The 27,459-nt window shown below is 38.2% G+C and overlaps 2 protein-coding genes across 2 annotated transcripts; both read right to left on the reverse strand.

Moving 5' to 3' along the window:
- Window positions 1-566: 566 nt before the first annotated feature.
- LOC139159113 (vomeronasal type-2 receptor 26-like) lies at window positions 567-8,517 on the reverse strand. Its single transcript, XM_070736472.1, has 5 exons — window positions 8,356-8,517; window positions 5,135-5,947; window positions 3,362-3,571; window positions 2,236-2,362; window positions 567-1,468 (listed from the first exon to the last, which is right to left on the reverse strand). Exons 1-5 carry the CDS (start codon window positions 8,515-8,517, stop codon window positions 567-569), a joined length of 2,214 nt encoding a protein of 737 aa, XP_070592573.1.
- A 6,931-nt stretch (window positions 8,518-15,448) lies between these two features.
- On the reverse strand, window positions 15,449-25,932 carry LOC139159668 (vomeronasal type-2 receptor 26-like). The gene is made up of 5 exons (XM_070736990.1): window positions 25,771-25,932; window positions 24,204-24,995; window positions 22,682-22,909; window positions 20,538-20,664; window positions 15,449-16,344 (listed from the first exon to the last, which is right to left on the reverse strand). Exons 1-5 carry the CDS (start codon window positions 25,930-25,932, stop codon window positions 15,449-15,451), a joined length of 2,205 nt encoding a protein of 734 aa, XP_070593091.1.
- Window positions 25,933-27,459: the final 1,527 nt, after the last annotated feature.

Raw genomic sequence — 27,459 nt, forward strand, 5'->3', positions numbered from 1 at the left:
CCGTCTTTGGACCTGTTCAATTTTGTCAATATCTTTTTGTAGGTGAGGTCTCCAGAACTGAACACAGTATTCCAAATGTGGTCTCACCAGCGCTCTATATAAGGGGATCACAATCTCCCTCTTCCTGCTTGTTATACCTCTAGCTATGCAGCCAAGCATCCTACTTGCCTTTCCTACCGCCCGACCACACTGCTCACCCATTTTGAGACTGTCAGAAATCACTACCCCTAAATCCTTCTCTTCTGAAGAAGAAAGCTACTAAGAAAGCTCATTACTAGTCTTTAATTAGTAAAGTAAGATTTGTACAGACTGTGTGTGCTGCATTCTTTGTGGTCTGTAACTGGGGTAGGCAGGGATGGTATCCCATGAAATATTCTGCCCTAGAGGCGAGGCATGACTCCACTCATGTGGCCTTCTGAAAAGGAATCAAAACATGACTGTGTGGTCTCATGTGGTGAGCTCAAAGAAGCATGTAGCATATGTCTGCTTTTTTAAAAGGAACAATAATGTAGCAAAAATATTTTTGGCATTATCTGCCATTATGAAGACATAGCAAAAGTAAATTTCTATTTTATTTTGGACAACGAATGTTCTTTTGTATTCAGGTCTGGTCTTAAAAAAATAATAAAGCACTTGGGGAAAAATATGAAACCAACAAGGCCAGCACTGGAAGCCAAGATGGAGAAGACCTGTACAGCCACCATATACTTCCCCTTGGTGCTCAGATAGGTAGGAACAAAGGATATCCAGACGCTGCAGAAGACAAGCATGCTGAAAGTGATGAGCTTGGCTTCATTGAAGGCCCCAGGTAGATTCCTGGCCAGAAAAGTCACCATGAAGCTGATGCTAGCCAGGAAGCCCATGTAGCTAAGAGCAAGGTAGAACATCAAAACAGAGCCCTGATTGCATTGCAGGATGATCCCTGCAGATTGTGAGTACATATCTGACTCAGGGAATGGGGGAGAGGTGCTCAACCAGATGCTGCAGAGGACGAGTTGTACAACAGAAAGTGAAAGGATGATAGAATTGGCAAGGCTTTTCCCCAGCCATCTCTGTACTTTACTTCCTGGTTTTGTAGCCAAAAATGCTAACGCCACCATGACTGTTTTTGCCAAGATAGTCGAAATGGCAACTGAAAAGATGTTGCTGAATGCTGCTTGCTGGAAAAGGCAACTGGCTCTCCTTGGTCGGCCAATGAATAGGAAGGAGGTCAAGAAGGAAAGCAGGAGAGAAAGGAGGAGGATGTAGGAGAGATCTCGATTGTTGGCTTTGACTATGGGAGTTTCTTTGAATTTAATGAAGATTCCAAAGACCAAGCCTGTTACCAAAGAGCAGAACAAGGCAAAGGAAGCTAGTATGATCTCCAGATTTTCTTGATATGATAAGAATGTTTCAATCTTAGGTATACAGATATCTCGGTTGGTATTTGGATGCTGATCTGCTGGACATTTGGTGCATTTTACAGCATCTGAAAAGAGCAAGATTAACATCTACCTCAAATGACATTTTTCTATTGGACTGGAGTTTTGGGAATTTTTCCATCAGCTGGCGTTAAACAGGTGATTTTGTGGATTCATATAGTGAGAAAGGGTCTATGCTGAAATGCTTAGGAAATTTAAATAGTGTAACCCAGAATGACAAATACCAAAATCAAAGATTTGCCACAAATTCCTAGGATGAACTTTGTCTATTTTTGGACACCGTATTATTTGCAAAAGACTATGGGCTACCTTTTACAGTAAAACCTGATCTGATTCTTTTAAGAAGGAAGATAATTCACGCACACAAAAATTAATAATCAGCGATTTCTTTTAATTTGTAGACTTGCTTCTGGGGAGCCCCTTTATTAAATTCTCCTTGCAAAAAGCAATGCTCCTTTCCACTTAGAACAAGGAGATTAACAGATTAACAGAGTTGGGAGGGACCTTGTAGGTCATTCTAGTCCAATCTCCCACTCAGTCGGAAGACCTTGCACCATTTCTGACCTCTCTAGATTCCTAAGAGGTCACTAAGGGGCGTGCATAAGTGCACCAGCATGCCTTCCATCCCCTGTCCTAATTGTTTCTCTAAATGACAGTCGAATCTCTTCTTGAAATTCTCAATTGATGAAGCTCCCACAACTTCTAAAGGCAACTTCTGTTCCATTGATTGATTGTTCTTAATGCCTATCAAAACAATATTTCCAGATTAATATCAGGTTGTACCATCCTCTCCCTTTTCTTTGCCATGACTCACCTTTTGTGGTGGAGATGGTTCCTTCTGCACAAGGAAGACAATCGTAGCAGCAGATGGGCCTCCCTTCCAGAGCCACCTTCATGAATCCAGGAAGGCAGCTTTCCACACACCTGGAAGGAGGAAAGGGCTGAGGAGAGAGAGGAAAAATACACAGAAAACGAACTTATTGCACAAGAGAAAGGCTTTTGTGATCTCCAGTTGAAGATATAGATATGACTAATGAGAAGCTAATACACAATGTGAGGTTTATCAAACTATTTGAAAAACATATTCCTTCTCTCTTTCTGTTCCTTCCAATGTTTTCTACACACTATAGACTTTCATTTTAAATTTAGATATGAAATTTATCAGGGAAATGTAGGACAGGTTCTTTGGTTACTTATTCTAGGTTACTTGACTAGCTCAATCTACCCTCCTTTCCACAGATTCTGTGATGAGGTTGTATGAAAATCAAAGACTGTTTTTCATGGTCATCTGAATCACTGATAAAGAGGTTTGTTCTTTTGAGAGCATGATTAGCTGATGTGGAAACTCATCCCACTACACTTCAAAAAAAAAGAACTGCAGAAAAAGCAATTGCTGCCAACCTGCCTTCCATTGAGGACCTGTATACTGCACGAGTCAAAAAGAGGGCGGGGAAAATATTTACTGACCCCTCACATCCTGGACACAAATTGTTTCAACTCCTACCCACTACACACCAAGACAACTAGACACAAGAATGCCATCACTCTGCTAAACAAATTATTCCCTCAACACTGTCAGACTTTCTACTAAATCTGCACTTCTATTCTACTAGTTTTTCTCATCATTCCCATCACCCATTTCCTCCCATGTTGACTGTATGACTGTAACTTGTTGCTTATATCCTAAGATTTTTTATTAATATTGCTTCTTTGTTGCTTATTTGACCCCTATGACAATCATTAAGTGTCGTACCACATGATTCTTGACAAATGCATATTTTATTTTATGTACGCTGAGAGTATATGCACCAAGACAAATTCCTTGTGTGTCCAATCACACTCGGCCAATACAATTCTATTCTATTCTAAATGTAATCCTGTGTTTGTAATTTTTGGTGGAATAAAATAATTATCAGTCTCACCTTGTTCAGCTTTTCCACTTGTGCAATACACTCCTGGTCAATGAATTTTTTCAAATCCTGGGATGCCTGGTTTTTTAGACTTCCAGATTTCATTCTCTTGATAGATCTGTTGGGACAAAAGACCCAGTTCACAATGTCCAGGTCAGCTGTCAGATCTCCTTCCTCATCCAAATATACACCATCCATGGAATTATTGTGAAACTGGGGGCTTTGGAGGAAGGAATGAAACTGGAAAGGAAAGGAAAGGAAAAAAAACATTTTTTTGAAAAGATTCCCCTAGTCTTCTGTCTCTCTCTGTCTATCTGTCTGTCTCTGTTTCTCTCTGTATGTCATTATCTTTGTCTCTCTCTCTCTCTGTTTCCCTCTCTCTTCCCTCCCCAAAAACAGGTCCTACTTTGAGTTTTCAATTTGGTTAGGATAGTATCAATAAACCTAGGAATAATAACAATTGCTAACATAATGTTTTATGATGACATGATCGACATGATCGAAACATTTAAATATGTTAAAGGGTTAAATAAGGTCCAGGAGGGAAGTGTTTTTAATAGGAAAGTGAACACAAGAACAAGGGGACACAATCTGAAGTTAGTTGGGGGAAAGATGAAAAGCAACATGAGAAAATATTATTTTACTGAAAGAGTAGTAGATCCTTGGAACAAACTTCCAGCAGACATGGTAGATAAATCCACAGTAACTGAATTTAAACATGCCGGGATAAACATATATCCATCCTAAGATAAAATACAGAAAATAGATAAAATACAGAAAATAAGTCGGGGAACTCCACCGCCAGCCCGGCCACCTCCTCGAGCAGCACAGGCAGGGCTGTTGACACGCAGCTGGGAGGCAGGTATGTGAGTAACAAGCCCACCTGAACCCCTAAGTCCAACTTCACAAGAAGGGACTCAACCTGAAATCTCTGGGGCAACGAGTCCACGCAGGCAAAGGTTCTCCTTGGCTACAATAGCCACTCCTCCCCCCCTTCCCTGGGGTTGCGGCTGATGCCATACCCGAAACACAGCTGGGTATATTTTCGAGAGAGGAACTCCTCCCTCTGGGCCCAGCCAGGTTTCGGTCACACATGCCTCCTCATCCAGGATCAAATCCCGTATCGTGGCCAAAAAACAGATATTAGAAAATATTTGAATGAATGAGATAAAAGAATGGTTGAACAACCAAGATATTGAAGCATTTTCTTTGGAAACATTAATGATAAAAAAGAGAGTCTTGCTAAAAGCAGGATCAGCAGGTATTGATAGGAAAATGAATTGATTGGAATTTTATAATTGAATTGGACAGAATTTTATGATAACTAATTTTTTTGGAATTACAGTGTTCCCTCGATTTTCGCGGGTTCAAACTTCATGAAACATTTATACCACGGATTTTCAAAAATATTAATTAAAAAATACTTTGCGGTTTTTTCCCTATACAGTACCAGGGTTTTTCTGGCCCAATGACATCATACGTCATCGCCAAACTTTGGTCCGCCTTTAATAAATATTTTTTTTAATAAACTTTAATAAATAAACATGGTGAGTAATAATCTAAATGGTTGTTAAGGGAATGGGAAATTGCACTTTAGGGGTTTAAAGTGTTAAGGGAAGGCTTGTGACACTGTTCATAGCCAAAAATAATTTACTTCCGCATCTCTACTTCGCGGAAATTCGACTTTCGCAGGCAGCCTCGGAACGCATCCCCCGCGAAAATCGAGGGAACACTGTATAACCTAGGTATCCACTTACAAAACTGATTTCCATGTGCAGCAGAACAATGATAGAAAACAGTTACCTGCCACACCTTCAGCCTTGGATCTTTTCCGTTCATGCTCCTGTTCTTCACTGATCTCTTGAACAGGTGTATATAAGCTGAATGTAAGGCCCTTCCCACAGCCCAGACGGTGTTGTAAATGAGATAGCTGTCTAGAGCCAGAACCTGATCAATCTCCTCTTTCCTCAGAGCCTCCAGTTCTTCTGTCTGTCTGCACGGTCTCCAGACTTTCACTGAAAAGGCATCCTTAGTGGAGGAACATCTAAAGATGTTCTTCACAAAGTTATGCATGGATGTATGAAAGAGATCTAAAGCATCATAGTTTGCCCATTTCTTCTTCTGTATTAGAAAGGAAAAAATGCCAGCCACGTATTTAAAAGAAAAGATACTAAGTATCAAATCAATACTGAGATCCCAGTGAGCTTTGGTGATCCAAACTTTTTCTACAATGGGTTCTGGAATGTGTTGAAGTAAAACTTGCACAAGCATCATTCCTACCTGGAATGAACTAGTCTCTGAACCATAAACAAAGACATTGACTTCTCTCCACTTGTAATTTTTTTTAAATGGAATCCACATGTAAGCCGCATTTAGGGGAAAGGTTTGATGTATAACTGCACAAATACCATCCCTTAACATTAAAGAAGACATCGTCCTCATGAACCTCTCCCCATGGTCAGTTTCCGGAGCAAGGAGACCAACCAAGGTCCACTGGAAGTAGAGGAGAAGCTGGACTATTCCTGGGTACTGAACTCCTTCAGCAGGGAGCATCGAGTAGAAGAAAGGAAACTTAGTTTTATCCTTCAGGATCTGGGAAGCAAGACTGTAACTGATCTGAAAGGCATAGAAGATGGTGGTATTTTACATTTCACAAGTAAAATGCAATTTCACTCATTTCCAATATCAAGCTCTTCTTTCATTTATTGGAGAGGATCTCTGATGGAAAATGTATTTATCTTTAATTTTTTTTTAATTTTTTTAAAATTGAAATATATAGTTTAAAAACAGAACACATAAACACTTAAGACAATTATACATACACACATGAAAAAAGAATATGTATGTATGTATGTATGTATGTATCTATCTATCTATCTATCTATCTATCTATCTATCATCTATCTATCTATCTATCTATCTATCTATCTATCTATCTATCTATCTATCTATTGGATTTATATGCCACCCCTCTCCAAGGACACGGGGCGGCTTACAGCATGTAAAGGAAACAATATAAATATCCTAAATCCAATTAATTTAACTCATTAATCTAACATTAAAAATCATGCATTCCCATTCCAATAACAGACATGTATTACTTTAATCAGCCAGGGGCTAGAATCTAGTAGCCCAAAGTCTGGTGGCATAGATGAGTCTTCAGACTCTTGTGGAAGTTGAGGAGGTCAGCTGTGGATCAAAGTGGATACCCAAGTTGTGGACCCCTTCTGAGGGGGTCAAAAGTCCTCCCCCGAGTGATGAACAGACAGATGGACATGTCCTTGAGAGACTGAACCCACAACCACTTGGTCTTGTAGGGTTGAGTCTGAGCCTGTTAACACCCATCCAAACCTTAACAGCCTGAGATACTGGCACATTACTTCCACTGTTTCACTGAGTTGACAACAGGGTGGAGATGTATAGTTGAGTATCATCAGCATATTGATGGTAACTCACCCATTGCCCCCGGATGATCTCAACCAGCAATTTCATGTAGATATTAAACAGCAGGGAGGAGAGGACCAACCCCTGAGGAACCCCGCAAGGGAGGGACCTAGGTGTCTACCTCTGACCTCCCATTAACATCAACTTTAACTGACTGGAGAGGTGAACCACCATAAAATAATGCCTTTCACTCCTAACTCCTCCAGCTGGCACAGAAGGATACCATGGTCAATGGTATCAAAAGCCGCTGAGAGGTCAAGAAGTACCTGGCTGCTGAGGGCCTAGATAATCGCTCCATCCAAGGACCGTTAGAGCTGGAGCAACACCACCTTCCCAACAACCTTCTCCATAAGGGGAAATTGGAGACAAGACGATAGTTGTTAAATACAGCTGGATCCAGGGAAGGCTTTTTGAGGAGGGGAAACACAATTGCCTCCTTGTAGTGAGCCAGAAAAGACCCCTCCATCAAAGAAGTGTTGACAATCTCTTGGACTCAGCTCCATGTCACCTCCCTGCTGGCTGAAACCAGCCAGGAGGGACATGGGTCCAACAAAAAGGTGGTGGAGCTCACAGCTCCCATGACCATGTCCACTTTGTCAGACTCCTTCCACACAACAGGATTAAGACAAGCCCCTGTCACCTCGACTGACTCATTGTCAGCCCACACTACATTCCAATTAGAGTCAAGGTCTATCCGGAACTGGGCGATTTTATCTGCAAAAAACTTATTAAAATCCTCAGCACTACCCTGCAAGGATTCATCACACCCCCACACCCCTGGTTAAGGAGGGTGTGAGTCATCCTGAATACGGTGGCTGGGTGGGATTTTACAGTGCAATTAAGGCAACATGATACATGCATCTTGTCGCCCTGAGCACTATAGACAGAAACTGCCTTGGTTGCACTGATGGATGATCTCTGGCAGGCCTGGGATAAGGGTTTATCCTCTATCCTGGTGTTTCTTGACCTCTCAGCAGCTTTCAGTACCATTGATCATGGTATCCTTATGAACCAGCTGGAGAGGTTGGGAGTGACAGGCACCATTTTAGGTTGGTTTTCCTCCTACCTCTCTGGTTGGTCACAGTTGGTGTTAGTAGGGGGTCAGAGGTCAACTCTGAGGTCCATCCATTGTGGGGCTCCTCAGGGGTTGGTCCTCTCCCCCCCTGCTGTTTAATATCTACATGAAACCGCTGGGTGAGATCATCTGAGGCCATGGGGTGAGTTACCCTCAGTATGCTGATGACACTCAGCTATACATCTCCACCCCATGTCCACTCAGTGAAGCAGTGGAAGTAATGTGCCAGGGTCGGGAGGCTGTAAGGGTCTGGATGGGTTGAGTTTGAGTCTGTTGACATCCATCCAGGCCCCAGCAGCCTCCAGACACCGGCACATCACTTCCACTGCTTTATTGACTGGACGTGGGGTGGAGATGTAAAGCTGGGTATCATCTGCATATTGATGATACCTCACCCCACGCCCTTGGATGATCTCACCCACAATATTGTCCCCACAATCGGGTTCCTCATTTTACCCACCTCAGAAGTCGTATGATTTAAAAGTGTTCCCACTTTTAGACATACCTGAGGGATTTTGTAGGTGCCTAACATGCTGGACATCTGGATGGAGATGCCAGTCTCAGCTTCTTCCTGAATAGCCACTGTGTTTCTCTGCCTTCCACACCTGTAATTGGGCACGTTGGCCTCCCCATCAGAAAGCAGGTCCAGCAAAGCCTCTGAAGTCATTTCTATTCTGAAGAAATTTTCATAGATATTATAACCCAGGGTGATGTTGGGTAAAAGGTGGTCATCAAGGTTGATGTCCTCAGTGGCAAGAATGAAGGGCACAAATTTCCAATAATGTTTCATTGCTTTTCTGCAGATACAAACATGTAAGTGAAAATAATATTTAATTTTTCTTCCATTAAAATCTTTTTAATCCACTCATTCAGAATGACCTCCAAACAATGTGCAATATTCAAATATATTATAATAGAAAAAAAATAAAAATAATGATGATGAACAATGATGAAACTGCATACAGATGGGTATGACACTTAATGATTGTCATAGGGATCAAATAAGCAATGAAGAAGCAATATTAATAAAAATCTTAGGATATAAGCAACAAGTTACAGTCATACAGTGAACATGGGAGGAAATGGCTGAAAGGAATGATGAGAATAACTAGGAGAACAGAAGTGCAGATTTAGTAGAAAGTCTGACAGTGTTGAGGGAATTATTTGTTTAGTAGAGTGATGGCGTTCGGAAAAAAACTGTTCTTGTGTCTAGTTGTCCTGGTGTGCAGTGCTCTGTAGCGACGTTTTGAGGGTAGGAGTTGAAACAATTTGTGTCCAGGATGTGAGGGGTCAGTAAATATTTTCCCCGCCCTCTTTTTGACTCGTGCAGTATACAGGTCCTCAATGGAAGGCAGGTTGGCAGCAATTGCTTTTTCTGCAGTTCTGATTGTCCTCTGAAGTCTGTGTCGGTCCTGTTGGGTTGCAGCACCAAACCAGACAGTTATAGAGGTGCAGATGACAGACTCAATGATTCCTCTGTAGAACTGTATCAGCAGCTCCTTGGGCAGTTTGAGCTTCCTGAGCTGGCACAGAAAGAACATTCTTCGTTGTGCTTTTTTGATGAGGTTTTGATGTTAGGTGACCATTTTAGGTCTTGAGTTATGATAGAACCTAGAAATTTGAAGGTCTCTACTGTTGACACTGTTGATAGAACAATAGGATGGATATTGAAAGACAATATGATCAGTTGGTGCAAAAATTTTGGCAAAGAGATAAATTTAGAAACATGGGAAAAGAGATGGGTATATAATTGGAAAATAACAAAATCAATTTCCTTTAAGGAAAACCAAATGAAGATGTTCTATAGATGGCACCTTCCACCATATAGGATTTCCAAAATGTTTCCAACTGTTTCACCTGTGTGTTGGAAATGTAAAAAAGAAACTGGCACATACTTTCATGCATGGTGGACATGCTCTGAAGCCAAGAAATATTGGAATAAAGTAGAGAAATGGATAAATGAAATAACAAAGGAGACGATCAAAAAAATCTCCTGAATTTTTCCTACTGGGTATTTCAAATATGAAGTATAAAAAAGAAATTTATTATTTAATAATACATATATTGGTTGCGGCAAGAATTACATTTGCACAGAAATGGAAAGAAAAGGACATACCAAAAGATGTAGAAGTATTTAAAAAAATTATAGAATGTGTGGAATTAGACATGATGACAAAACACTTGAATAACTAAGCCGAAACAGAATTTTATAAAATATGGGATAAAGTATATAAATGGTGGAATTTTAAAAATAGTTTTAAAAAATTAAATATGTAAGAATGTATAATTATTTGAACTTATTAATTTGATGGTAAACTGTATGCATATATGAATAGTTTAAAAATAATATAAACATAGCGTAGTTTTGCAGTATGATAAATTTAGAAGTGTTATATTTTATATTTTATTTTAGATTAAGCATTTGATATTTGATAGATAAGAAAATTAATTAACATAGAGAATATAGAGTTAAATTTAATAAGAATATAGAGTGTGTATGTTATGTTTTTGTATCGATCTGATCATAGTCAGGCTTTTTTCTTTTTTGTATTAGTTAGACCTCTATGATAAGCGGAGCAATGGTAGCTCCTTAAATGTTGAATGTTGTTTCTCCTTTGTTTGTCTTTTGAAAAATTAATTAAAAAAATTTAAAAAGAAAAAGAGGAGATTAGGGGAAAGCACCTCCCTTTTCCAGAGAGTTGGAAATATAAGACTTCAGCAAAGCCTTTGATACGGTTCTACATAAAGAGCTGATAGATAAATTAGTGAAGATTGGACTTAATCTCTGGATAGTTCAATGGATTTGCAGCTGGCTGAAGCATAGACATCAGAGAGTTATTGTTAATGGCGAGTATTCTGAGCAGAGTCAGGTTACAAGCGGTGTGCCACAAGGGTCTGTTCTGGGTCCTATTCTTTTTAATATGTTTGTGAGTGACACAGGGGAAGGTTTGGTAGAGAAGGTTTGCCTATTTGCCGATGTGCAATAGGGTTGATATTCCTGGAGGCGTCTGTAATATGGTAAATGATTTAGCTTTACTAGATAAATGGTCAAAGCAATGGAAACTGCAGTTTATTGTTTCCAAATGTAAAATAATGCACTTGGGGAAAAGGAATCCACAATCTGAGTATTGTATTGGCAGTTCTGTGTTAGCAAAAAATTCAGAAGAAAAGGATTTAGGGGTAGTGATTTCTGACAGTCTCAAAATGGGTGAACAGTGCAGTCAGGCGGTAGGGAAAGCAAGTAGGATGCTTGGCTGCATAGCTAGAGGTATAACAAGCAGGAAGAGGGAGATTATGATCCCGTTATATAGAATGCTGGTGAGACCACATTTGGGATACTGTGTTCAGTTCTGGAGACCTCACCTACAAAAAGATATTGATAAAATTGAACGGGTCCAAAGATGGGCTACAAGAATGGTGGAAGGTCTTAGGCATAAAATGTATCAGGAAAGACTTAATGAACTCAATCTGTATAGTCTGGAGGACAGAAGGAAAAGGGGGAACATGATCGAAACATTTAAATATATTAAAGGGTTAAATAAGGTCCAGGAGGGAAGTGTTTTTAATAGGAAAATGAACACAAGAACAAGGGGACACAATCTGAAGTTAGTTGGGGGAAAGATCAAAAGCAACATGAGAAAATATTTTACTGAAAGAGTAGTAGATCCTTGGAACAAACTTCCAGCAGATGTGGTAGATAACTCCACAGTAACTGAATTTAAACATGCGTGGTATAAACATATATCCATCCTAAGATAAAATACAGAAAATAGTATAAGGGCAGACTAGATAGACTATGAGGTCTTTTTCTGCCGTCAGACATCTATGTTTCTATGTTTCATTGGAAATGCAGTGGCTCCAAAGCAGCATGGAAAGATTGACTTACTTAGAGAATTTTGTTGAAGGACTTCTATTGAAGTGCAGGGATTGAAACCTAGCCTTCATTGCAGAGAATATGCCACCGATGAAATAATCTCCCGACTTGTAATAATTGTCTGGGACCACTTTGCTTTGTTCCAGAGTCAGGAGGCATTTTGCTTTGTGCTTTGCACAGGCTCCCCATGGCCACAGAAGCAAAACAAGTAGAAGTATAAACAATATGATTTGCGTTCCTGACTGAGCCCTCTCTGTCTCCATTTTCACAAAGAACAGGAAGAAAAGATGGAAGAATCTAAAACATCTTCCTAGGACAGAAGCTTCAGATCTAGACAGGGTCCAGCCAAGAAAGAGAAAAATAGCCCTTGCTTATACTAAAAATCACCCCTAGAATCTCTTTCTTTCCCCTGAGCTATTTATATAAACATGACTGTATGTTAGATACAGATTAACAGAATTGGAAAGGACCTATTCAGTCATCTATTCCAACCCCCCCCCACTTAAGCAGGAGACCCTATATAATTTCTGACAGATGGCAGTCCAGTCTCTGATGTTCTGTTTGATCCAATATTGCATTTAAGTCTGATATCAACATCAAAGCACTTTTTGATTTATTTGTATTCAATTTTCTGAAAGGTTGCAGAAATGTCTCTAGGGGACATAAACTCAGAAAATCACTATGATTTGGATAACTGTCCATGGAGTTTCTTAGTCATCCAGTTCATTGTTGCCTCAAAGGTGCTTTTTCCAAAAGGCAACTTGACATTCTTGGTTTTTTTATTTTTTAAAAAAACATTTTGCCTTTCATCCAAGAAGCTTCTTCAGCTCTTCAGTATGACTTGGATAATTGCAAAGAACAGAAACATCAGCTCTCTGAACCCTGAATAAGTCAACAAGTACATGCCCAAAGGAAAACCTTACAGATGTGGCTGAAGAATTTGAAGATTGAAACATTTAAATATATCAAAGGGTTAAATAAGGTCCAGGAGGGAAGTGTTTTTAATAGGAAAGTGAACACAAGAACAAGGGGACACAATCTGAAGTTAGTTGGCGGAAAGATCAAAAGCAACATGAGAAAATATTATTTTACTGAAACAGTAGTAGATCCTTGGAACAAACTTCCAGCAGACGTGGTAGATAAATCCACAGTAACTGAATTTAAACATACCTGGGATAAACATATATCCATCCTAAGATAAAATACAGGAAATAGTATAAGGGCAGACTAGATGGACCATGAGGTCTTTTTCTGCCGTCAGACTTCTATGTTTCTATGTTTCTAGTGCATCAGCTGAAATCTCTCGTGCAGACATCCTTCTGGCAGCAAAAATTGCTGGTTTCTTTGCTTCCGCGCATGCGCGGCAGCAAAAAACCCAGTAATTTTTACCGGAACTGCACCGTTGTGTATGGTGCATGCATTCCTGGCAGCAATGGAGCTAACATACACACTCCATTGCCACCACCAGAACAGCATGCACGCCCTTCCAGCGCATAGCCCATCCCTGCTTCTGGCATACGCCCCATCTGTTCCCCCCTCTCTTCCGCTCAGGCCCTGAAGGCAGCTGCATCTCCACCTGGGGGCGGGCAAAAGGTCCTGGCATCTGCCTCTGATTGTGCTTCCTCATCGAAACCTTTCAAAGGCTCTGAAGCTGACCAAGGCTCCCCCTCATTGTAGGACTCTGCTGGCAGCTGATTGGGCCACAACATTAAGATAGCGATCTTGTTGCTTACAGTTTCTTGAAATAAATGAAACAATAATTAAAAAGACTACCCCTCACTCTTATTTCAGTGCTTCTGCCCAAGTAATTCCATACTGGGCTTTGTTTCATTATACTAGACATACCCAATTCCTGTAACCGTATTTGTTTGTTTGTTTATTTTTTATTTTTTTATTTTTTTTTATTTTTTATTTTTTATTTTTTTATTTTTTATTTTTTATTTTTTATTTTTTATTTTTTATTTTTTATTTTTATTTTTATTTTTTATTTTTTATTTTTTATTTTTTATTTTTTATTTTTATTTTTTATTTTTTATTTTTTATTTTTTATTTTTTATTTTTTATTTTTTATTTTTTATTTTTTATTTTTTATTTTTTATTTTTTATTTTTTATTTTTTATTTTTTATTTTTTATTTTTTATTTTTTATTTTTTATTTTTTATTTTTTATTTTTTATTTTTTATTTTTTATTTTTTATTTTTTATTTTTTATTTTTTATTTTTTATTTTTTATTTTTTATTTTTTATTTTTTATTTTTTATTTTTTATTTTTTATTTTTTATTTTTTATTTTTTATTTTTTATTTTTTATTTTTTATTTTTTATTTTTTATTTTTTATTTTTTATTTTTTATTTTTTATTTTTTATTTTTTATTTTTTATTTTTTATTTTTTATTTTTTATTTTTTATTTTTTATTTTTTATTTTTTATTTTTTATTTTTTATTTTTTATTTTTTATTTTTTATTTTTTATTTTTTATTTTTTATTTTTTATTTTTTTGTTTGTTTGTTTGTTTGTTTATTTATTTATTTATTTATTCATTCATTCATTCATTCATTTATTTATTTATTTATTTATTGTTAGAGTTGGAAGGGACCACGAAGGCCATCGAGTCCAACTCCCTGCCCAAGCAGAAACCCTATAGTACATCAGTCAAGTGGCAGTTCAATCTTCTCTTAAAATTGTCTAGAGTATTGGAGTTCACAATGTCTGCTGGTAGGTTGTTCCACTGGTTGATCGTTCTGACCGTCAGGAAGTTCTTCCTTATTTCCAGGTTGAATCTCTCCTTGGTCAGCTTCCAGCCATTGTTCCTTGTCTGGTCCTCTGGTGCCCTGGAGAATAAAGTGATCCCCTCCTCTCTGTGGCAACCCCTCGTATACCTGTAGACTGCTATCATGTCTGATCTGGCCCTCCTTTTCTCTAGGCTATCCATGCCCAGTTCCCACAATTTCTCTTTGTAAGTCTTGGTTTCTAGTCCCCTGATCATTTTGGTTGCTCTTGTTTGCACCTTGTCCAGAGTTTCAATGTCTTTTTTGAAGTGTGGTGACCAGAACTGAGCACAGTACTCCAGGTATGGTCTGACCACGGTGTAGTAGAGTGGTATTAAGACTTCCCTGGTCTTGGAGTGTATTCCCCTGTTGATGCAGCTTAGGATTGTATTGGCTTTTTTGGTTGCTGCTGCACATTGTTGGCTCATGTTTAGTTGTTCATATGTTTTAACTTCCAGGCCCCTGATCATTTTTATTGCTTTTCTCTGCAACTTTTCTAGAGTTTCAACATCATTTTTATATTGTTGTGAGTAGAGAACTACATTCAGTATCCCAAGTGTGATCTTATTAAGAGTTTGTAAATCAGTACTAGAACTTCACATGGTTTTGATTTTGTCTCTCCATTAATGAAACCTAGGATTACATTGGCTTTTTTGGTTGCTGTCACATATTGTTGGCTCCTATTTAAATGATTGTCCATTAAGACTCCAAGATTCTACTCACAATTACTGACATTAAGCCAAGTTTCACTTTGTCTGTCCCTATGCAGTTGGTTTTTCTTGCCCAAGTGGAGAATTGTACTTTTATTTACATTGAATTTCATTTGATAGGTTAGATATAAAACAAAAACAGATTTGTTCATTCATAATCTTTTTTTAAGACTCTGCAAGTAGCAAATAATATTTTTGTAATAATTAAATAGCATTTTTGGGAAAGATGTAACAATTTAATTTCTATTTTATTTTGACATCAGATATTCTTTTGTATTCAGATCTGGTCTTAAATAAATAATGTAGCACTTGGGGGTGAAGATGCAGCATAGGAGACCAGCGCTGGAAGCCAAGATAGAGAAAATCTGCACGGCCACCATGTACTTCCCTTTGGTGCTTATGTAAGTGGGTACAAAGGATATCCAGACACTGCAGAAGACCATCATGCTGAAGGTGATCAACTTGGCTTCATTGAAGGCCCCAGGTAGATTCCTGGCCAGAAAAGCCACTATGAAGCAGATGACAGCCAGAAAACCCATGTAGCCAAGGGCAAGGTAGAACATGGCAACAGAGCCATCATTACATTGCAGGATGATCTCTGCTGATTGTGAATGCATGTCGGTATCAGGAAAAGGAGGAGAGGTGCTCAACCAACAGATGCACAGGACAATTTGGACAGCAGAACAAGAGATGATGATGGAGTTGGACAGGCTCTTCCCTAGCCATCTCTGCATCTTATTCCCTGGTTTTGTGGCTAAGAATGCTAACACCACCATGACTGTTTTGGCCAGGACAGTAGAAATAGCAACTGTGAAAATGTTGCTGAATGCTGTTTGTTGGAGAAGGCATGTAACAGTGCTTGGCTGGCCAATGAATAGGAATGAGATCAAGAAGGATAGCAGGAGGGTAATAAGTAGAACATAGGAGAGATCACGATTGTTAGCTTTGACTATGGCAGTTTCTTGGAATTGAATGAAGATTCTCAAGACTAAACCTGTTACCAAAGAAAGAAGCAAGGCAAGGGAAGCTAGGACAATCCCCAGATTTTCTTGATATGATAAGAAAGTATAAATCCTAGGTATACAGTCATCTCGTTTGATGTTTGGATACTGATGTGCTGGACATCTGGTGCATTTTTCAGCATCTGAAAAGAGAAAGATCAACACCTACTATGAAACAAGAGCTTCATCACATGCACAATCAGAGCGAAACACATGACGGTGAAGGTGAATGTGTGTGGATAAATGTAACGTGTAGCAAAGGTTGGGAAGTTTAAGAATTATAATGCAAAATACAATTTATAAAAGGCAAATGATATGTTGTGTCTGCTTTTAGAGGTGGCACTGTTTTCATTCCATATTCAGAACAACAACAAAAATTAATAGGTTCATTCCACGGAAAGGCTACTTAAAAACTACTTTAAAACATTGAAATTCCTTTACTCCCTCATTTCTCATCAGGAAGGAAGTTTCCAATGTTAGCAAAAGCAATAGCATTTAGACTTATATGCCACTTCACAGTGGTTTTTTATTTTATTTTATTTATTTAGTCAAATATCTATGAGGAAATAAGTATAGTATGAACATAACATATAAATATATATGCATAAACAGGTATAGGTGTACACATAAGAAATGACTATGATTAACAACCTCATAAATCCCCTGTCTCTTAGCAACCTGTTCTGAATGTAAACAATTTAAAGGTTATCAATCAATTAGAATAGAGCTGGAATGAACCTTGAAGGTCATCTAATCCACCCCATGTGCAAGCAGGAGACCCTATATCCAGCAGCGTGCAGCAGCTGGTGCTCCTAGGTGTGTGGTTCTGGTAGAAAAATCCAGGATGTGTGCACAGCTGCATGCCCCCAATGCGCCCTGCACAAGATTTGGCTTCTGCACATGTGTAGCAAGCCAAATCTCATGCGAGGATGCATGTGAGAGTGAGAATTTGGCTATTTTTGCCGATTTTGACAAAAACAGCCGAATTCTTGCTCTCGTGCAAGATTTGGCTTGCTGCATATGCACAGAAGCCAAATCTCGTGCCAACAGTTGTGCGCGTGACTGATGGGCACCTGCGTGCCTCTAACAGCCTTCAAGGGAGCTCCAGTAGCAGATAAGAACAGCCATTCACTGTCTATACCATTTTAGACAAGTATCAGTCCAGTCTCTTTTTAAAAAGCTCCAGTGATAAAGCACCCACAACGTCTTTTTTTTTGCAAAATATTTTTTATTGAATTTTCCATTGAACAACACATACAGCATACTGTTCGAAGGCATAATCAAAAACATCAACACTTACAACTTACGACAATCCACATAAAACAAAAACAAAAAACAAAATAACAAAACAAAACAAAACAAAAAATAGAAAATTTAAGATAGGTACATATTTTCTGAAAAAACTTATTTCATGTTTCTTGGGTAGAAGGGACAAAAGTTTAAGTTTCATTTGTCCTCCGGCTAATAGTGTGTTATTGGTGTTCCGTCATTCTTTTGGTTATTTAAAAGTTTATCTGCCTGTTTATTATTTATTTACCGCCTTATGTTAAAGTTATCTTTGTTAATAGCAACTTAGAAGTTATTATTTCTATATATAAAGTACATATGTATGTATACCGTATTTTTCGCTCTATAAGACGCACCTGCTGATAAGACGCACCTAGATTTTAGAGGAGGAAAATAGAACAAAAATATTTTGAGCCAAAAAGTAGCTGTCACACATGAGCAAGTTCTTGCATCCATAATTCTATCCTTTCTATGTCTTCCTCCCTCTTTCCTCCCTCCCACTTTCCTTTCTATCTCTCCCTCCCTCTTTTCTTTCTATCTTTCCCTCCCTCTTTCCTTTCTATCTCTCCCTCCCTCTTTCCTTTCTATCTCTCCCTCCCTCTTTCCTCCCTCCCTCTTTCCTTTCTATCTTTCTTTCCCCCTGCCTTTCTCCAAGCCCTTCCTTTTCCCTCTCCCTAACTACCCCCTTCTCCCTCCTTTCTATCTCTCCCTCCCCCTTTCTCTCTCCCTTCCTTCATCTTTCATTCCCTCTCTCTCCATCCCTCTTCCTTTCTCTCTTCCTTCCTCCCTCTTTTTTGTTCTTTCTCTCTCCCTCCTTCCCTCCCTCTATGTCTTTCCCTCCCCCTTCTTCCCCCCTCTCTTTCTCTTTCTCTTGCTTTCTTTCCCTGTCTTTCTCTCTTGCTTACTTTCTCGCTTTCTTTCTCATTCTTTCTCCCCTCCTTTCTTTCTCTCTCTCTTTCTCTCTCGTTCACCATGCCGGCAACAGAGAGAAAAAGAGAGAGAGAGAGGGAGAGAGAGTGGAGGGCGCCGTTGTCTTCGCCTCTGCCCGGCAGCTCTGCAGCGAAGAGGAAACAGTCGCGCACTGCCTCCTGGGAGCCCGGCCGACTTTTGGAGCCGTTTTGTTTTCAGCCGGGCGGAGGCGGCGCGCGGAGGCGAAGACACGGTGCCCGGCCACGCTCCGCCTCCCGGGAGCCCAGCTGAAAACTAAATGGCTCCAAAAATCGGCTGGGCTCCTGGGAGGCGGAGCGTGGCCGGGCACCATGTCTTCGCCTCCGTGTGGCTCTGCAGCAAAGAGGAAACAGTTGCGCACCGCCTCCCAGGAGCCCGGCCGACTTTTGGAGCCGTTTTGTTTTCAGCCGGGCGGAGGCGACGCGCGGAGGCGAAGACACAGTGAATGGTGCTTCGAGACCTCCCCGCCTCCTGAAGCGATTCCTGTAGCCTTCCCAAAGGCTCAGAACCACCAACGCTCCTCCGGTGCCGCTCCGCCTCCTAAACCTGGGAAGAGGAGAGGGAAGAGGGAAGAGGAGAGGCGGCAACAGAGGCGGCAGTCTCCAGATGAGTATATCGCCGCCCCCCCTCTGCTCCAGCGCCTCCCCCCCTCCCTGCCTGCATCTTCGCTCCATAAGACGTGGCTGATTTTTCATCCTACTTTGGGAGGAAAAAAACTGCGTCTTATGGAGCGAAAAATACGGTATTTAATTTTATTGTAATTTTCCAGATGGAATATTAAATAGAAAGGAAACGATGATCTTATTCTTATCTATCTTATTGATTAGTTTCCCTTCCCTTGGCTAACCAGTCGTAAACTTCCTTCCAAATTTTATAATATTGGGTGTCTTCCTTGTTTCTTAGTTTTAATGTTAATGCATCTGCTTCTACACATTCTAGTATTTTTTAAATGACAAGTGAATCATTCGGTGTTTCAGGTTGTTTCCAACATTGTGCTAGAGCCATCCTAGCGGCAGTTAGGACATGTATTATCAAATAATATTTGTCTTTTTCTAATTTTTGATCAATAATACCTAGTAAATATGCTTCTGGTTTCAATATTACTTTAATTTTGAGAATTTCTTCTAACCATCTTTGTATTTTACGCCAAAATTTTTAAACTTTCGGACAGGTCCACCAGACATGATAATATGTTCCCCTTTTTTCTTCGCATTTCCAACATTGCACCCACAACTTCTGATAGCAAGCTGTCCCACTGGTTAATTGTATTTGTTGTTAGGAAGTTTCTCCTTAATTGCAAGTTGCTTTTCTCCTTGATTAGTTTCCAGTTGAAAAATAAATTTACCCTCTCCTCTTTTTGACACCCTCTCAAATATTGACATACTACTATATCTTATCACTTGATATAAATTATATATATCAAATTATTATTTTTCTTTCAAAGCCAAGCTTACAATACATGTCAAAACAAACTTTGAACTGTTTTCTTTCAAAAAATTGGCCTCATTTCTCTGGTGCCACTCACCTATTTAAATGTTTTGATCATGTTCCCCCTTTTCCTTCTGTCCTCCAGACTATACAGATTGAGTTCATGAAGTCTTTCCTGATACATTTTATTCTGAAGACCTTCCACCATTCTTGTAGCCCGTCTTTGGACCCGTTCAATTTTGTCAATATCTTTTTGTAGGTGAGGTCTCCAGAACTGAACACAGTATTCCAAATGTGGTCTCACCAGCACTCTATATAGGGGGATCATAATCTTCCTCTTAATTTCATAATTTAGTAAATAATTGTACATTTTGGAAATAACTTTTTTATCTGATCCTATTAAGATTTTATCTATTTCACTAGGTTTTTTACACATTCCAAATTCAATCAGTTCTTTTTATATCTACTTTGTACCTGAAAATATGGTAACGAGTCTAACTCGAGGCCTTCACTTTTGAGTTTTTCTCTGGATTTTAAGAATCCCTTGGAATCTAAGACTTCTTCGTATGTTTTAATTTGGTTTTTATTAATTATAAAAATACAATACATGTCAAAACAAACTTTGAACTGTTTTCTTTCCAAAAATTTGTGTCATTTCTCTGGTGCCACTCACCTTCAGTAGTGGAGATGGTTCCTTCTGCACAAGGAAGACAATCGTAGCAGCAGATGGGCCTCCCTTCTTGAGCCACCTTCAGGAATCCAGGGCGACATCTTTCCACACACCTGGAAGGGGGAAAGGGCTGAGGAGAGAAAGGAGAAATATGCAGGAAAAAAATTGTTCTCAGAAAAAGGGCAAGGGAAGAAGGGATTGTTAATTTCCATTTCATGTTTTAGCTTTGATTAAGTAGAAATCAATAGGAAATGTGGGGTTCATTAAAAGGGATTGAACTGCACATTTCTTATATTTCATGCCCAGTACCATTTTTAGGCAGCCATTTTAAATTTCGATATGAAATTTTTCAGAGAAATATTGGATAGATTTTTTCCTTTGGCTAAGTGAGCTAGGTTACTTTTGTGATAGGTTTAATTAGCTTCTCCTTCCACACATTCATTGAATAGCTTACATAAAAACCAAATACTATTTTTTAAATTTTCCACGGTCATCTGAAAAGCCAAAGAAGAAACAGTTTGAACTCTTGAGAGAAGGATCACCTGATGTGAAAACTCAAAAGCATTGAAATCAAAGAACTCACCCACCCCAAATGTGTATCATTACACTGGTCAACACAAAAAGGGAAGTTTATGGAGTTTGATGTGCTGATTCCAAAAATATGCTTAGTTTTGCTCTATCACATAAAGTCATAAAAGCATTTTTGTTATTATGTTATTTCTACATATTAAGTGTAGAACCTCTTGCATCTAAGTTAAAACAGAAGAATCTTCTTCATAATGATGTCAAGAGTGTTATTACCAAAACAGAAATAACAGTGTAACACAACTGTTCACAGTTGATGGACCAATGGTGTACTGTAACAATGTGAATGGCCTCTTTGAAGAACTGAATCAAGAGTATTTTGTTCCAATTGTTTATTGACTCATCCCAGAGAAGTTTTAAAGCAGTGTTGCTTCACAATGGAAATATGAAAGCATCACTCCCTATTGTTCACTCATGTAATCTAAAGGAAAGTTATGAAAACCTGTCAGTTGTTTTGGATGCTATACAATATAAGCATCATCAAAGGAATATTAGTGGAGATTTGAAAGTGATTGGTCTGCTAATGGGAAAGCAAGGAGGTTTCGCAAAATATTGTTGTTTCTTGAGTTTATGAGACAGTAGAAATACAGTAGAGCATTATGTTTGACGTGATTGGGGACAGAAAAACATCTGTGCTCCAGGTAGACACAATGTATAGCATAATCCTTCAGTTGCTCCACTACATACAGGGTTGGGATTGATTTAAAACTTAGTGACAGCCAAGGCAAAGACAAATTAACAAGGGTTCCGGCACATTTCATAGAAATTCTCCAGCATTTCAACAGCAAAATTGAAGGAAGGGGTATTTGTTGGTCCTCACATTAGAGAGCTTATGAGAGATGATGTGTTTGAAGGATCTCTAAATGATAAGGAATTGAGAGCTTGGAAAAGCTTCAAATGGATCTGTGAAAACTTCTTAGGGAAAAATAAATCTCGAGAATATGTTGAAGGTGTGAGAAACTGCTAAATGCATACCAGTGTCTTGGATGTAGCATGTCTCTGAAAATACACTTTTTGCCTTCACATTTAGATTTCTTCCTTCCAAATCTTGGGGATGTAAGCGATGAACAAGATGAGTGGTTTCACCAGGACATTAAATAATGAAACACCACTACCAGGGTTTTTGGAATGATTCAAAGATGGCAGGTTACTGTTGAATGTTATATAGGGACAACACTGAAAAATCATATCAATGACAGTCTAATATCAAGCACCGTTTAAATTTTTGCTCATATTTTTATTTCTATTTTGCATGTGAAATTATTTTGGTTCAATAAAAACTGTTTTGTAAGGTCAAGCATTTCTTTCTGATATGTTGATTATTGTTTTTTTTAATGTCACCAGTATATTTTCTATATCTTATAATAATGATGCTGCTCCATGGAAACTATACCTGCTATAGAAAAACTATATACATTTTTGAAATCAGAACAAAAAATGATTCAGAAAAGTACAAGGTCAACTGCAATGTTTGCAAAAAATATGTTTGTGGACCTGTGTTACCATTGCCACCTTTTTCAATGGAAGAAAAGAAATATTAATCTTACTTTCATCATTTCAACATGGGCGATACTCTTTTGGTCAATGAGAACTTTAAAATCCCAGGATGCCCCTTTTTCTAGACTCCCACATTTTACTCTCTTGACAGAACTGTTGGGGAAAACCATCCAGTTCACAATGTCCAGGTCAGCTGTCAGATCTCCTTTGTCATCCAAATATACCCCATCCATGGAATAATTGTGAAACTGAGAGCTTTGGAGGAATGGGTGAAGCTGGAAAGGAAAAGAAGAGTTTAAGAAAGAAGATCAGAAGTTCTTTGAAAATATATTTTGGTCTATGTTTATTTATTTATTTATTTATTTATTTATTTATTTATTTATTTATTTATTTATTTATTGTTAGAGTTGTAAGGGATCATGAAGGCCATCAAGTTCAATTTTGAGAATGTGAGAAGAAGAACTTGGATTTTAGTTTGACATATTGGAATATGGGAGTATTAAAGTTTGGGGACACAGTAGGCCTTGTGGGTTAAAAAAACTAATTGATAGAATACAGTATAAAAGACATTCTTAACGATAAGTATTTTTTTCCTCTTTCCTTTATTCCTTTTTGATTTTCTTCTTATAAAATATGGCCAGTATGGATTGACCCTGCGGATTTTTGAATCAGGCTTAAGCGGTCTTATGGATTGTAAACTTAAGTGATTCTGATTTTGAGATACTGAGATATTGAGATACTGAAGACAGATTGAACTTGAATTGGAGGGAACTGGATTTATAATATAGTCCTTTCTTTTTCCCTTTCTAAGCTGACATGTGGGATATTGAAGTATTGAGGTGCTATTGGTGGTTAGATTTTGATTGGTTTGCCCTTGGCTGTTTATAGGACTGGTGGTGTACCTGTTGCTATATTACAAATAGGGGAAAGAAGAGAAGGAAGGAATTAATATTAACTGTTGAGATGTCAAGCATCACAAATTTAACCAAAATAGGGAAGAAGGCATCTTCTACACCATCATCAGCTTCCTCGAGTGCATTTAATCAGAGGTTACAGATGGAGAAATCAAATACGTTCCAAACAGAAATGTTGGCTTCACTTGTTACAGGAGTCCATGATAAAAACCCATAATGAGATAAAGAAAAATATAGGAGAAGGGAGAAATGATATGGGAGAGATGAAGGAAAACTTTCAAACTATGGATAAAAAAATTGAGAACTTTCAACAAATGATAACAAAAAATGAGCAAAGGAAATGGAGGAGAAATAAAGAAAAAAGTGAATACATAAATTATGATCTGACCCAAGCAGAAAAAGAGCTAAAAAGTACTGTGATAATGTTAGAAATAGAAAAAGTGAGTTCTTTTGTGTGTAGAGGCAGATATTTATCTCTCTCTCTCAGCACACTGGGAATATATCTGCTGCAGAAAAACTCTTGCCTTGAGCTGTGGTGGTGCAATGCTTTGAATGCAGTATTACAGCTAATTTTGCAGACTACCAGCAGTATAATCCTGACTGGCTCAAGGTTAGCTCAGCCTTTCATCCTTTCATGGTGGGTAAAATGAGTACCCAGATTGTTCAGGGCAATAAAGGCATTTACCTTTATAGCCCTTTTCCTCCTTGATCTGTTTGATGTGGAGCTGTAAGCTGAAATTAAGGCTCTTCCCACAGCCCAGAAGGTATTGTAGCTGAAGTAGCTGTCCACAGTCAGGATCTGATCGATCTCTTCTTTCCTCAGAGCCACCAGTTCTTCCTTCTGTTTGCACCGTCTCCCGATTTTTACCGAAATGCCATCCTTAGTGGACGTACATGTAAAGGAATTTTCTAAAAAGTCAAGCAATACATAAGGGTCGGGAAATGTATCATAATTTATCCATTTCCCTTTTGGTATCAGAAAGGAAAAATTGCTGCTGAAGTATTTAATAGAAACCAAAGTAAGCATGAGATTAAAACTCAGATTCCAATAAGCTGTGGTGATCCAGACTTTTTCTGTAATAGGTTTCCGAAAGTTTTCAAATATGCCTTCTATAATCATCATTCCAATAGCGAATGAACTAGACTGTGCACTATAAACAAAAACATTGACTTTTCTCCACTTGCGATATTTTTTTGGTGACAAACGTATATCAATCACATTCAATGGAAAGGTTTGATGTATTACTGCACAAATGCCATTTCTTAACATCAATGAAGACATTGTCCTCAAGAAGTTCTCCCCTTGATCAGTTTCTGGAGCAAAGAGACCAACCAAGGTCCACTGGAAATAGAGGAGCAATTTGACCATCCCTGGGTATTGCACTCCTTCAGTAGGGAACATTGGGTAAAAGAAAGGAAATTGAGTTTTATCCTTTAGAATGTGGGAAGCAAAATTGTAATTGACCTACAAATGAAAAAAGGAAGATGGTGCTTATTTACATAGAAACATAGAAACATAGAAGACTGACGGCAGAAAAAGACCTCATGGTCCATCTAGTCTGCCCTTATACTATTTCCTGTATTTTATCTTACAATGGATATATGTTTATCCCAGGCATGTTTAAATTCAGTTACTGTGGATTTACCCACCACGTCTGCTGGAAGTTTGTTCCAAGGATCTACTACTCTTTCAGTGAAATAATATTTTCTCACGTTGCTTTGATCTTTCCCTTAACTAGCTTCAGATTGTGTCCCCTTGTTCTTGTGTTCACTTTCCTATTAAAAACACTTCCCTCATGGACCTTATTTAACCCTTTGACATATTTAAATGTTTCAATCATGTCCCCCCTTTTCCTTCTGTCCTCCAGACTATACAGATTGAGTTCATTAAGTCTTTCCTGATACATTTTATGCTTAAGACCTTCCACCATTCTTGTAGCCCGTCTTTGGACCCGTTCAATTTTGTCAATATCTTTTTGTAGGTGAGGTCTTCAGAACTGAACACAGGATTCCAAACGTGGTCTCACCAGCGCTCTATATAAGGGGATCAAAATCTCCCTCTTCTTGCTTGTTATACCTCTAGCTATGCAGCCAAGCATCCTACTTGCTTTTCCTACTGCCCTTAAAACCAAAATATAATTCTTCTCATTTCTAAAATCAAACTCTGCTTTTCATTTACACAACAGGATCTCTGGCTGACAGTGGCATGGGTGAAAATAATCACTCAGAGAAAGACACACCTGAGGGACTTTATAGGTGCCCAACATGGTTGAAATCTGGATGGAGATGCCAGTCTCAGCCTCTTCCAGAACAGCCACTGTGTTCATCTCCCTTCCACACCTGTAGTTGGGCACATTGGCTTCCCCGTCTGAAAGCAGATCTAGCAAAGGATCTGTAGTCATTTCTGGCTTGAAGAAATTTTCATAGATATTATAACCCAGGGTGATGTTTGGTAAGAAATTGGTATTCTGGTTGATGTCCTTGGAAGCCAAAAGGATGGACAAGAATTTCCAGTAAAATTTGGATGTTTTTCTGCAGGTACCGATGTATCAATGAATATAACATTTAACTTTTATTTCACATATATTTATATGCAAAGGGTGAAATTAAGATAGAAGTAACAAAATACTTGCAAGACAAGAATCTAAATACAATAGAAAAAGACGACAATGATATGCTGAATAATATAATAACTGAAGAGGAACTATTATTTGCAGTTTTGAAGCAGAAAAATAATAAAACCCCTGGACCGGATGGCTTTCCCGGTGAATTTTATAAGGTCACAATTGATATTATAGGAGATTTGATGTTGGAAGTTTATAATGAAATCCTAGAAACAGCAATCTGCCCAATATCCTGGGAAGAAACCTACATAACATTAATTCATAAAAATGATACAGACCCAAATCAAATTTAAAATTATAGATCAATATCCCTATTAAATGTGGAGTGCAAAATTTTTTCACAGTCATATTGTTAATCCACTCAATTACAAATGCTATTCCAAACAGTTTGTAACATTCCACAATATTATCACACAAATAAAGTAAAACCAATGAGACATTTTAGATGATAGAGAATTTCAAAATAACTTGCCTTAGTTATACTAACCCCACATCAATTTCATGTATTTTATCATATTTTTCCTCTGTCTTAAAATGGGTGATGGGGCGGGGGGGGGGAACAGAACATATGACTATTTCCAGTGACATTATCTCAGGAGAAGCTTGCTAGACATATGGTTGATAATAAGAAGACGCCATTACCATGCGATACCAAAATGGATATCAGTAACGGAGGCAGTAATATATCCAATTACACTAGATCCCAATAAAATAGTAACCTGCGAACAAATATTGGATGATCAAGATGAACTGATGCCTAAACAAACACTTATGGAAAGGGGAATTAATTTGGATTGGTGGCACTATTTGCAAGTTCGATCAAAATATAAAGATGATAAAAGCAAATATGGGTTTCAAAATAATGGTAACTTATATAAATTATATAATTTCCTCCTTTACAATTGAGGAAGAGGTGAAGAGCACAATAGTAGTGTGGACTCAAAGTTTGGGTAGCCCATAAATTTAATTGAATGGGAGAAAATATGGAATATTAACTATAAACTGACATTGGCAATATCTTATTAGAAAAACATATACAAAATGTTTTACTGTTGGCCTCTTCCCCCAGTGCCACTTGCTAAAATGTTCCCTAACCTTTCACCCCTCTGTTGGAAATGTAAAAAAGATATAGGAACCTGGTATCATTTATGGTTGACCTGCCCTGATGCTAAAAATTATTGGTTAAAAATTAAAAGCTGTTTAGAGCAAATTACATCACAAACTATCTCTTTAAAACCTGAGCTTTTCTTTGTATGTTTTGTTTATTGTGACTGTTTTTATATGTAGAAATTTAATAAAGCTACG

This window comes from Erythrolamprus reginae, chromosome 2 (assembly GCF_031021105.1).
Source record: "Erythrolamprus reginae isolate rEryReg1 chromosome 2, rEryReg1.hap1, whole genome shotgun sequence".
Classification (NCBI taxonomy): domain Eukaryota; kingdom Metazoa; phylum Chordata; class Lepidosauria; order Squamata; family Dipsadidae; genus Erythrolamprus; species Erythrolamprus reginae.